The sequence below is a fragment of the Amblyraja radiata genome, chromosome 15 (genome assembly GCF_010909765.2).
Source record: "Amblyraja radiata isolate CabotCenter1 chromosome 15, sAmbRad1.1.pri, whole genome shotgun sequence".
In the NCBI taxonomy this organism is placed as follows: Eukaryota; Metazoa; Chordata; class Chondrichthyes; order Rajiformes; family Rajidae; genus Amblyraja; species Amblyraja radiata.
The window spans coordinates 38645601-38658578 of NC_045970.1; the positions used below are offsets into that span (position 1 = coordinate 38645601).

At 44.3% G+C, this 12978-nt stretch overlaps 1 protein-coding gene across 1 annotated transcript in view; it reads right to left on the reverse strand.

Moving 5' to 3' along the window:
- The window catches only part of mms19 (MMS19 homolog, cytosolic iron-sulfur assembly component), a 59081-nt gene that overhangs the window by 29446 nt on the left and 16657 nt on the right, over nucleotides 1-12978 (reverse strand). The window contains exons 5-14 of the mRNA XM_033034126.1: nucleotides 10965-11039; nucleotides 10167-10236; nucleotides 9334-9462; nucleotides 8197-8258; nucleotides 6093-6179; nucleotides 5343-5417; nucleotides 4707-4784; nucleotides 3130-3268; nucleotides 2862-3016; nucleotides 225-303 (exon numbers count right to left, since the gene is read on the reverse strand). Coding sequence (XP_032890017.1) covers nucleotides 225-303; nucleotides 2862-3016; nucleotides 3130-3268; nucleotides 4707-4784; nucleotides 5343-5417; nucleotides 6093-6179; nucleotides 8197-8258; nucleotides 9334-9462; nucleotides 10167-10236; nucleotides 10965-11039 — 949 coding nt within the window. The remainder of the gene's footprint in view (nucleotides 1-224; nucleotides 304-2861; nucleotides 3017-3129; nucleotides 3269-4706; nucleotides 4785-5342; nucleotides 5418-6092; nucleotides 6180-8196; nucleotides 8259-9333; nucleotides 9463-10166; nucleotides 10237-10964; nucleotides 11040-12978) is intronic.

Consider the following 12978-nt stretch of genomic DNA (forward strand, 5'->3'; position numbering starts at 1 on the left):
GATCACAATAGTACTGTTGATAATGCTTCTCCCTATATGTGATGCTAGAATGACCCCTCTTCCTACTTATTCTATTAACACTCACATTCCTGGAAACGGATGGTGCGACCAAGCAAGGTATCAGTGAAAAATGCATCACCACCCTGTCTCCCCCCCCCCAATTTCCACAATGATACAGGCACCGACACAGATGTGGAAATCCAGACTGGAAAAACAACACACACCTTCCTCATCTCTGCTCCAATTGTCAGCAAGTTTAATAAAAATCTTCAGAATTCCCAAGATCGTCCAACGTTGGCTACTCTGCAAAAGAAAAATAACATTGCACCATTAGTTTCATTAACTGCCATCCAGCAGAATTAGGCCATTCGGCTCATTGCGTCTACCATCATTCAATCATGGCTGATGCATCTTTCTCTCTCAACTCCATTTTCCTGCCCTTACTGATCAAGAATCTGTCAATCTCTGCTTTAAAAATAGCCAATGACTTGGCCTCCACAGCCGTCTGCAGCAACGAATTCCACAGATTCACCATCCTCTGACTAAAGAAATTCCTCTTCATCTCCTTTCTAAAGATAGTCTGAGGCGTTAGTCATAGCAAAAGGATTTGAGTATAGGAGCAGTTGTACAGGGTCTTGGTGAGACCACACCTGGAGTAATGCGTACAGTTTTGGTCTCCTAATCTGAGGAAAGACATTGTTGCCATAGAGGGAGTACAGAGAAGGTTCACCAGACTGATTCCTGGGATGTCAGGACTTTCATACGAAGAAAGACTGGATAGACTCGGCTTGTACTCGCTAGAATTTAGAAGATTGAGGGGGGATCTTATAGAAACTTACAAAATTCTTAAGGGGTTGGACAGGCTAGATGCAGGAAGATTGTTCTCGATGTTGGGGCAGTCCAGAACAAGGGGTTACTGTTTAAGGATAAGGGGGAAATCTTTTAGGACCGAGATGAGGAAAACATTTTTCACACAGAGAATGGTGAATCTCTGGAATTCTCTGCCACAGAAGGTAGTTGAGGCCAGTTCATTGGCTATATTTAAGTGGGAGTTAGATGTGGCCCTTGTGGCTAAAGGGATCAGGGGGTATGGAGAGAAGGCAGGTACAGGATACTGAGTTGGATGATCAGCCATGATCATATTGAATGGCGGTGCAGGCTCGAAGGGCCGAATGGCCTACTCCTGCACCTATTTTCTATGTTTATTCTGAAGCTGTGCCATCTAGTCCTTGACTTCCCACCAGTGGAAACATCCTCTTTGCATCCATTCCATCCAGGCATTTCACTGTTTGGTAAGGTTCAATGAGGTCCCCCCCCTCAGCCTTCTAAATTCCAGGAAGAATAGGCCCATTGCCGAACCACTCGATGTTTTTCCTTACTGCATGAAATTTGAATAGCTTTTAAGCATCTCTCTGACAGCAAGGACAGCATGGATAGGATAGAGCAGGAGCTGCTGAAGGTGTCGCTTGGGGCACTAGTAATCTGCTTTTCTTTGCAGTGCTACAAAACCCTCAACATCCACCAAAGCAAAGGACAGCATATCTGAATGCATAAGCCTTCAGAAGCCGTGATCTATGAAACGATGGTGGAGACTAATTGCACTTTCAAAACCTCATGAAAACCTCAGGATGACAGATTGTCCATAAGACTTAGGAACAGAATGGGGCCATTTGGCCCATTGAGTCTGTTCCAGCATCGATCATGGTTCCCTCTATTGTTCTGATCTATTGTTCCCTCTCAACCCCATTCTGCTTTGTCACTGTAATCTTTGACGCTCTTACTAATCTGATATGTATAGGTGGTAAACTCAGCAATTATCCTCTGATCTCCAAAGAATATAGGTCTCACTACCTGCTTGTGATAGTAGAATTCTCTCTGCCCAGGAGGTAGCTTTATGAATCTCTTTTGGACTGCCTCCAATGCCAGTATCTCCATTCTTAAAGGGATCAAAACTGTGCACAGTACCCTGTAAATTGTAACTTCCCCATTTCTAAACTCCAACCCTCTTGCAAAAGGTTGGAGGTTGAGGGAAGACTTGATAGAAGTATTTAAAATTATGAGGCACAGATAGGGTAGATAGTCAGAACTTTATCTCAGGGTGGAAATGTTTAACACCAGAGGGCTTATAAGGTGAGAGGAACAAAGTTTAATGGAGATGTGCAGGGAAAGTATTTATTTTTTAATATACAGAGTGGTTGGGGCCTAGAAAGCATTGCCAGGGGTGGTGGTAGAGGCAGTTGTATCAGTAGAGTTCAAGGGGCTTTTAGATAGGCACGTGGAAGGGCGAAGAAGAGAGGAATATGGATCATGTGTAGGCAGATGAGATCAGTGTGAGATATGCTATTTGCCTTCCATACCACTTGGTGTATCCGCCTGTAGACCTGATGGAGTCAGGCAGGAGAACATTTCAATCCATCAACACTTCACTCATCTGCACCCTTTCTTCTTTAAAGTATGAGCCTGCCTTTGAATTGCTTTTACGAAAGTGCATAACCACTTTCTTGCGTTAAATTATTGATTATAGACTCCGTCCGGTGTTTCTTGCCAACACTGTAGGTAGGACAGTGGCGCAACTTGTAGAGCTGCTGACTCACAGCGCCAGAGAACCAGGCTTGATCCTGACCTGAACACATTGTGTGGAATTTGTATGTTCTCCCTGTGACCACACAGGTTCCTCCGGTTTCCTCCCACATCCCAAAGACGTACAGGTTTGTTGGTTAGCTGACCTTCTGTAAACTGCCCCTAGTGTAGGGAATGGATGCGAAGGTGGGATGACATGGAACTCGTGACTGGGTGAGTAAGGAGTCGGTTGTCCCGTTTCCATGCTGTACCTCCAAGCTGAACAATTGTTCTCACTTTACCTGTTTATGCTTGTTGAATTGCTCCAAGAGCAGAGGGAAGATGCAGCTGGTAATCTTGCACCATGCCCTGTAGGAAGCACTCGCCGCTGCTTGAAGAAGTTTGGCACTTGGCCAAACAAGTTTCATGTCCGGTTCACACAAGTGATGCTCGCAGTCTGAGAGAAGATAGAAAGGGGACAGATTTCAAGATACTACATTACTGTACAGGATCAATGAATGAATGAAAGACATTGCTCTGGTCATTTAGCACAGTGTCTTCTGCACACACCTTGTAGAACATTGCTAAGGAAAGTATCCAGGCTATCCTCTGCATCTGAATCAATCACAGACTTGGACAGGGAGGTCGCGATTGCCTGGAGAGCAGCTAGACCTTCAGTCTCGACTTTTTCAACTGCTGTCTGAAAGACCTAGACAGAAGAAAATTAGTACTTGTAAACACAAGGAACTGCAGATGCTGATTTACAGCAAAAAAATGGCACACATCGCTGGAGTAACTCAGTGGGTCAGTCAGTATCTCTGGAGAACATTTTGGGTCTGGACCCTTCTGTATACAAAGGATCCCAACCTTATCAAGAAGGGCTTTCTGAAGAAGGGTCCCAACGCAAAACGTCAGCTGTCCATGTTCTCCACAGATGCTGCCTGACTCGCTGAGTTATTCCAAAACTTTGTGCCTTAAAATGAATACTTGGTATAAAGCTCACGATGGTTCATTGCAAGTGAAACATCACATGCACCAACAGGTAAACTGGCTGGACAGCATGGAAATGAGGGTGCAGTAGGTCACCCAATTAATTTGAACGCTCTCCGTAAAAGGAAATTGCCCATCACAACTGATGCCCAGAAACCTATAGCCAGGGGTTGACGCAAAGTACTGGAGTAACTCAGCACCTCTAGAGAAATAGAGTAAGTGACGTTTCAGGTTAGAACCCATCTTCAGACCGACTTCAAATTACAAGAGGATATTCTAAACCCGTCTTGCTTGTAAGACAGCCCTGTACATGATATTTCCAACAAAATAATCGCCAAGTCATTGCTGCCAGGTTAATTCAGTCACTGCCTTATTAAGTCCCTGTCTGTGCTTTTGCTCCATGTCGAGCTTCCCAGATCCCCTCTTCATCCAACACTTTTTGCCACCACTTGCTGCGCCTTTTTCCGTGTTGTCATATTTCCCTGAAGATGATCTACATTTGTGGCACTGTAATAGTGAGGTAAACAATCCAATCTTTTAAATTTCTATTTCCAAATGGATTTATCAGTAATTTTCTGGTATTAATGACATCCAGTTTTGGTCTTGCTCACAACTAAAAATATAGTCTTTGGCGCCTAACTTTTAAAATAATTTAGTTCTTAGTTTTAGAGATACAGTGTGGAAACAAGCCCTTCAGCCCAAGCAGTGCAGGCAGACGAACATGCATCCCGCACACTAGTTCCAATCTACACACTAGGGACAATTTACAGAAGTCAATTAACCTACAAACCGGCACGGTTTTGGAATGTGGGAGTAAACCCTGGAGAAAACCCACTCGTCACAGGGAGAATGTACAAACTCCATACAGACAGCACCCATAGTCAGGATCGAACTTGTAAGGCACTGTAAGGCAGCAACTCTACCGCTACGCTACTGTGCAGCTTCACAATCCAAAGTCCTCAGGCAACAAGCCCAGTTTAGGGACAAGGCATATGTACAGTGCATCTCCCCACCCCTCAACAACTGACAAAAGTTCCAACCTCTGCTTTAATCTCACGAGAGGGGCTTGGATCTCAGTCTCCGATTATGACAAACTGTGCTGAAGCTGGTACCCAGGCCACAAGCAGATGCTGCAAGGTATTCCTCCTTTCTCTTACCTCTCTGCGTATGGAATGCCAAAGAGCTGGTAGGAATTCTTTCAGATCTTTTGTCCTGTAGTCTTTGCAGCATGCCATCTGAAGGACAAAGAACATAGAGAGAAGATTTACTTCACTGATGCTGAGGATGCTATGGTCACAAGCATGATGTTTATTGGCCCTCCCTTGGTCTTCTGGTGGTTGTGAGCTTCACCTGGACCATGGGTGTGCTGAATGTTTGGCCCAGCAACAATGATGGAACAGCAGTTGTAAGAATGGTGCACAAGGCTTACAAACAGTAGTCCAATGTACCAGTGCCACTGTTCTTTTAGATGGCTCGGGAGGCACTGCCGGGGAAGTGCTTTGGGATGTGGGAGGAATCCGCAGTATCAGGAGGAATGCCATCAGGTCACAGGGAGAGCGTCCAAACTCCAGGCAACACCCGAGGTCAGGATTAAATGCAGGTCTCTGGAGCTGTGAGGCAGTGCCTCGATCAGATGTGCCACTGTTTAGTTGCAGCGATCTGCATTTACCCATTTACAATAATGGATTGAAAGTAACAAACCTGGCAAGTGACTTCACCAAAGCCGATCAGTGGATGTGTAATGCCACTCCAGATCCACATGCAAAATGCTAACAACCAAGCTCCTCACTTACCAGAGTTTGAAGGGAATCCACCTTTGCGTTCTGAACATCTGAATCCAGCTTCTCCACCAGAAGTGGCAATAGGAACTGTGTGCCAAGAACAGAAACAAATCAACAGAAAATGCATAAAGGTACAAAACTAAATTGACAAGTAAACTCAAGGCCTGGTGTTGAGAGCTGGTGAGGGTATTTCATTCAAAGCTGAAGCGGAAAATAGTTTGGACTATTGCGGAATCAAAGTGGGTTGATGCTAAGTGTGATCTTATAAGTGGCCTTATTTTAAAATGTAGTCATATGCAGGATTGTTGAAAATGGCACCAATTCTTGTCAATCCCAAATTATCATTGAACGGAATGGAGTTCGGAGTGATACAAAATTTAAAAGGGGACCTTAAGAGCTTCATTTCTTATGGTTATTCAAGATTTTTTTAGTGCAGGCTACTGCCTTCAACATCCTTTCAGGCAGCACGCTCGTGGCTTAAACTGTTGTAGACCACCAGTTGAAGAGGCATGTTGTGGTTTTGGTACTCCCGAGCGAATTACTTGGCCTTCTCAGAAGACTATTAAGACGCAAGCACCCTGTGCAGTGTTTTATATCTGGGCCATATCAGTTAGAAAACATGTTATTTTCTGGACAGTGGTAAACCAAATGAAGTTTTCCATCAACAATAATAAGTTAAAGAAGAAGTTGAAGAGCTTGCATTTAGGTCATTGCAGCAGAAGTGATGGATGAAAGCTAAGATATGAGATTTCTAAGAGATACCTCTGCAAACCGAGGTGTCGCAGTAAGAACAGATCTCAGGCTCAGCACCAGATCATCTTGAGATATTCCGTGTGGGTCAGTCGAAGGCTACAAACAAGAAAACAGTGTGGTCAGTTTTTAAAAATATCAATGCACAATGAAATCCATTTCAACTTAATTGGTTTGTCCTATACACCCAATTGCGCTAGTGCTTTATTCCAGCTGGTACTGCAAGCTGCACTTGAGCATATGACAATAAACTAGAGAGACACTCTCATGTGAATTATTAATTCACTCTTCCCCCACCTTTACGAGTCATTCCATTTTATTGCTATTTTTTGTTCAAAATTTAAAACTCTTGCTTTAATTTTAAATTATTAAAGACATTCTTCTCCCCTCTCCAACACAAAGCTAAAATGTGCCCTCCCCAAGTCTTAATATGGTCCAAGGCTCGAACTCCCCAGTATTGTCTCCCCTTCACCCAAAATTTGATACTTGACCAAAGATACTAGCTCCTCTAGTACCTTTGTACTTGACCTTGCTATCAATTACTATCATATAAAAAGTCAGTTTTCTTATTGTCACCACTGCATAAGCATTATATCTATATTACTAAAAGTCTGATCTTGACCGCTTCTGGCCTACTGTGCTGCGATTTCCAAGAGAACGCCGTCACCTACGGCCGTCATTTTTGTCCACCTCGATCAGAGCCCACGTCTGCCTTCCTGGACCAGAGTATTTTTCCCATCGATGAAAAATCAGAGAGAAATTAATGTTTTAAAAAAATCACCATTCTCTCTGCTGCCCCTGCTGGAGGGAGGGGGAGGGACTATAAAACCAGGAAGTGGTGTGCCTCAATCAGTCTCTGCAATATGGAGGTCACTCTGAGCTCTGAATGACACTGAACAAATGTCTACACAGCTGTGAGTACCCTTAATGTGGTTTGAAAATGAAAATATGGTTAGTTTGAAGTAAAAAAGCACTGCCTGCAAATGGTTGTTTGGGGGGTTTGGGTTGAAGTAAAAAGGCACTCTCACTCTCTCTCCCCTCCTCTCTCTCTCCCTATCCCTCTCTCTCCCCTCCTCTTTCTCCCCACCTCTCTCCCCATCCCCCCCTCCTCTCCCCCCCCTCTCTCCTCTCGCCCCCCACCCCTCTCCCCCCCCACCCCTCTTCCCCCCCACCCCTCTCCCCCCCCACCCCTCTCCCCCCCACCACTTCCCCCCCCTCTCCTCTTCCCCCCCTCTCCTCTTCTCCCCCCCTCTCCTCTTCTCCCCCCCCTCTCCTCTTCTCCCCCCCCTCTCCTCTTCCCCCCCTCTCTCCTCTTCCCCCCCTCTCTCCTCTTCCCCCCCTCTCTCCTCTTCCCCCCCTCTCTCCTCTTCCCCCCTCTCCTCTTCCCCCCTCTCCTCTTTCCCCCCTCTCCTCTTCCCCCCCCTCTCCTCTTTCCCCCTCTCCCTCTTCCCTCCCCTCTCCTCCCCTCCCCTTACTCCCCTCCCCCTCTCCTCCCCTCCCCCCCTCCCCTCTCCCCTTTTTCTTTCCCTCCTCCCCTCCCCCACCGTCCCTCCCCTCCCCCCCCCTACCCCCTTCCCTCCACCCTCCCTGCTCCCCACCTCCCTCAGCACACCCTCTCACCCCTCCCCCCCCCCCTCTCCTCTCCCCCTCCCTCCCCCCTCTCTCTCCCCTAAACCCCCTCCTCTCCACACACCCCTACCCTCTTCCCTCCACCCCCCTCCCCCCCATTTCTAGATGTGACTGCAAGTTGGGGGCTATGTGTCAGTAGATAGGGTGGTTATGGGGTAAAAGGAGCAAATTAATAATTTTAATATAATATCAAGTGGGGGAAATTAGCGTGAATGCGGGGGGGGGGAGAGAGAGATAGTTAGTGTGTGTGACGCTGCATGCCGCCTCCCCCCCCCCCCCCCCCCCCCCCACAACCGCACGTTGGGGGAACAGACCCAACGGGTCTGCACTTGGTCTAGTTTAACCTAATAGTCACCAAATGGGGATAAGTTACATTCAAAATTTATTGTCCTTTAACAAGATGATTTTGTCAAAACAATGGTGATAGAATTTGCTACTTTTCTCAACATTCATTCAAATGGTAACTTAATAACAAAAAAAAACTCACCGGTGTGAAATCAACTGGAAAATAGCATGAAGTGATTTCAAAGAGTTCCTCCACAAAGGACCCTGAAAACAATAAGACAGCAATAGAAGATTCCTATTTAATTCACCTTTCAGTGGCCGCTTGCAAGGGCAGCAGAGACTGCACTTTCCTGAAGGACAACTTTTGCACAGAGGGTGGCACGTAAATGGAACAAGCTACCAGAGGAAGTGGTTAAGTGGTAACAAACATGACATTTAATATAGACACCCAAATTGGTACATGGATAGGTTATGAACTGATATGGGCCGTGCGTGGGCAAGTGGGATTAGGCCGGTTTGGCACCTTGGCCGAATTGGACTGAAGGGCCTGTTTCCAGGCTATACAGCACAAAGTCTATTTTGTTTATTAATCAGGGGCAGGAATCCTCATTGGTCTTTTGTCTGATACCAGCATTCAAGGTACATAAAATCAATGGCAGCAACCTCTAACTGGAACAACTGAGATCATCCATCATGGATCCTGTGAGCTCTCCTCTACATGACTTAGTCCGAGGCTATGATGCATGCTTATCAAATTTGAATACAAGTAAGAGGTTAACAGTGATTAACTGAGGAAGATGGGGGCAGGGGGAGACGTACGAGGGAGGGGGGGGGGGGAAGAAAAGAGGGCAGAGTTAAAACGCGTCCCATCTTTCTCACTCAGGCAACTTAAGCTCCAAAACAGTAAATGTTATTATCTTCCATACACCAAACAAAATTGTGGTGGGTGCCAAATTTCCAGTGAAGAATAATGATCAGCAGATGTACCATGACCTCTGATGCCATGAGGGGAAAAAAACTTTACATTCCCATTGACTGTTCGAAGTAATCATTTGTGTGACACAGTCCATCCTCACTAGCAGCTGCTATGTTGATTCATCTTACCAACATACAACTTTAATCAGCTGCATGCATAGCTAAATGCAAAAAGACAACTACAACAGTTCTTAAACTAGAGGCGTGACCAAGGAGAAACACCTCCCAAGGTATTCCAGTAGAGTGCCAGGCTGTGTCAGCGGTGGCAAAAATCTGAAATTATTTGCTTTTGAACTGCACATCAATTGCATTGTACAGTGCAAGTAAAAGTATGATTTATCCAGACCCGTACACACATACGTACCAAGGTCGTAATCATTTACGATGAGGTCTCTGGAGATCAGAAAGGCCATTAGTAAATTCCTTGGGTCCTTCTCTCCATCCATCGCTTGAATAAAACCAAATGTGAAATCCGCTCCCAGACCCTTCAGCTCTGTGCCCAGAAGAGCAAACAGTGCAAAAATCAGTGTTACATTGTACAGTAATTCAGAAGAAATACAGCTCACTATTGATTTCTGAGGGAACAAAATGCAAAATGGGAGTATGCAAAGAAATTTTCAGTATGGGTTTTGAAAAAAATACACACCATCACTTAAGTTCCCAAAGGCGTGTGGGTTTGTAGGTTAATTAGCCTCTGAAAATTGCCCCTAGTGTGTAGAGTGGACGAGAAAGTGGGATAACATAGAACTGGTGATCAATGATTCGCGTGGACTCAGTGGACCATGTTGCCATGCTGTATCTCTAAACAACACTAAATCTAATAAAAATGAACTGCAGATGCTGGTTTATATCAAAGATAGACACAAAGTGCCTCAGTCTGAAAAAGGGTCCTGACCTGAAACATCACCTATCCATGTTCTCCGGAGATGCTGCCTGACTACTGAGTTACTGCAGATGTTTGTGGATTTTACTTGGATTGTCATCCTTATAAATAACCCAATCAGTGTACTGTGAAGCAACTTTTTTTACATAGGGCTGAGCGATAGATGCCAAATCACCTAAAGAGGTTTGCTACTGTTAGAGAAAATAGTGACAGATCACTTTGTGGCCACTTCTACCTTTCAGGCTGCTTTCTATAAACTACAATTGTCCTTGGAAAAAAAAATGTCAGATGTAATCAGAATGAAAAACGTTTACCTTGCTCTCTGTTGTCCATGAAATTGGTGATTATGCTGTATACTGAATGCCTGTCAGACTGTAATAGTGACTAAAGGAGGAAAGAAAAGCTCACGTTAAAGAGACAACACTCGTCTTTAATGTTTCCATTGTGTACCAGACTCCTGACTTAACTCCGTAACAAAGACCATCAAGGAAGGACATCCTTGCTATTGAGGCAGTGCAGCGTAGGTTCACGAGGTTAATCCGTGGGATGGCGGGACTGTCATATGATGAAAGATTGGAAAGACTGGGCTTGTATTCACTGGAATTTAAAAGGATGAGAGGCTATCTTATAGAAACGTATACAATTATAAAAGGACTGGACAACCCAGATGCAAGAAAAATGTTCCCAATGTTGAGGGAGTCCAGAACCAGGGTATAAAGTGGAGGCTATTTAAAACTGAGATGAGAAAAAATATTTACCCAGGGAGTTGTGAATTTGTGGAATTCTCTGCCACAGATGGCAGTGGAGGCCAATTCACTGGATGAATTTAAAAGTGAGTTAGATAGAGCTCATGGGGCTAGTGGATGCTGCCTGATCTGCTGAGTTTGCGTCGCTTTATGACATTTGACAGAATCATTGTGGTCCTGGCTTATAAATAATAGTCAGTGTGCAGATATAATCTGCATTCTAGAAATTAACCTCCACCCAAAGTCTATATTCAGGACAAACCATAAGTGGGGGTTTTGGTCAGAAGGTGGTCTGAAGGAAACCTTCACCAATTTATCTGGGCTTTCTCTCAGAGGTGTTTGGATTTTGGATTTTCTGACACTCACCTGAACATGTAGCTCCTGGAACAATGCTTTCAAAACCATCACCGCCAACCCTTCTGGCATCACAGAACTCATACTCTAAGGATAGAGAGAAAATAAAGTTATTCAAGGTACCAAGAGTGGGCAGAAGACAAGTTAAACCACATCGTTCTCCGGGGGTCTCAATTATGTAGTTATTGTTCGTGAAACATGAGGACCCATTGTGTCATACCAAAACAAAAAGCTCACACCAACAACTAATTGAATAAATGCATTAGGATACAGAGCAAATTGGCTCTTTTACTAGATTATTGATCCCAAAGGCAGACAACAGATTTGGAATGGAGTTAAACACAAAACGGCAGTTTGAAAATTTATATCAAGATAACTACAGATATCTGGAATTAAAAAGCACCAATGGTCATAAAAGTATCAAAATAACATTTAAAAACTATTCTACTCAATTCACCAGAGGGGTGGGGTAAGAAGTCATGGTGGAGCATTATGTATGGCAGGGCCCGTAACTCGAAATCATCCGGCCCACAGACGTTTTTTTTCCCCGCAGGCATCCGGCCCACATTGGTATCTTTTTTGCTCGCAAGCAGCCTGTCATGGCCCTTCTCTGTTTTAGTTGTTTTGAGTGTGTTAAGGTTATGTTTTGGTGTTTCTTCATATGTTTTATGTGGGGGGGGGGGGGAATGGGGGGGGAAACTTTTTCTTGTTGTGTTGCAATCCGTCCTGATGCCGGAGTTTCGATCATCCCGACGAGAGGGTCAGTACATCGGGCTGTCGTCAGTGAGGAATGTTGATTCCACTGTATGTTAATGTTAAATTGCATTGGTTGTTGTTAAATCGTTGTTTTTGCAATGTTAATTCCACTGTAGTCGATGCTTATATTAAATTGTGTTAATGGTTGTGTTAAATTAAATAGTTGCTTTTGCACAATAAACACAAAGTTGATCTTAAAATTCTTGAGGGTTGTTTCAATACCAGTGTCTCAAACTAACTCCTATGTTCAGTAGACATAATATTTCTTAAATATATAACTATGTCATTAGTTTATTAACCATGTTCATTAACCATGGCGATAGATGTGGCCCTCCAACCGCTCACAGACCCAGGGCCCGGCCCCTAGGCAGAACCGGGTTGCCGACCCCTGATGTATAGGATGCTCATCAATCTTAGCAGTGATGAAGGACATGGAAAAGTTTTAGGTTTATTGTTTGCATGTATACCAAGGTACACAGAAAAGCTTTTGTTTGCGCGCTATCCGATCAATCAGATATACCATAAACAAATACAATCAAGCAAACATGAAGAGTGAGACGATTGGACCTGATGATAGTAGATACCCCTCAGCACACAGTCACCATGCTCAGATGCTATCTTGCAATGGAGCAAAACAGGGTTAGTTGGTTTCTAATCCGCACATAGGATGGGAATATCCTCAGAAATTCTGCTTCTAATTACTAGAAAAAATGACCCATAGCCAGAATCGTCACCCACCCATTTCCCCCAGAGATGCTGCCAGACCCGCTGAGTTACTCCAGCAGAGTCTATCTAAAGTATATGCACTGTTGTGGTGTGGTACCTAGCAGTTAATCTGGCCTTTGCGCTACAAAAATACTTGTGTAAACAGACAAACACAGGTAAACACAGTGGCTAAAAGTAAAATGGGGGTCAGGCAGCTACAAATGAGTGGCTTTTCGTGCACTTTTTTGTGAGCAGTAGCTTGCACCTAACAAAGTGATATCGGCATCACAAAGGTAATAAGAGAGTGCACTCAGATCCACAATTATATCTTGGGAAAATTTGAAGAACTTGTTTTAACTTCAAATCATTCATTGTGATGCAGCATGAGCTGTCATTGCAGACAAAGAATGCTTACAGACTGGAATCACAATTCGCCTTTGTTGTGTATGCAAATAAAAAAAATTAATACTGGGTAGTGAAGTGCCAATGACGCAAAAGCTCTTTATAAAAAATCCTTTATTTTTTTAAAGTAGCATTTTCTCTGTAGGAAGCAGTTGCACATTTC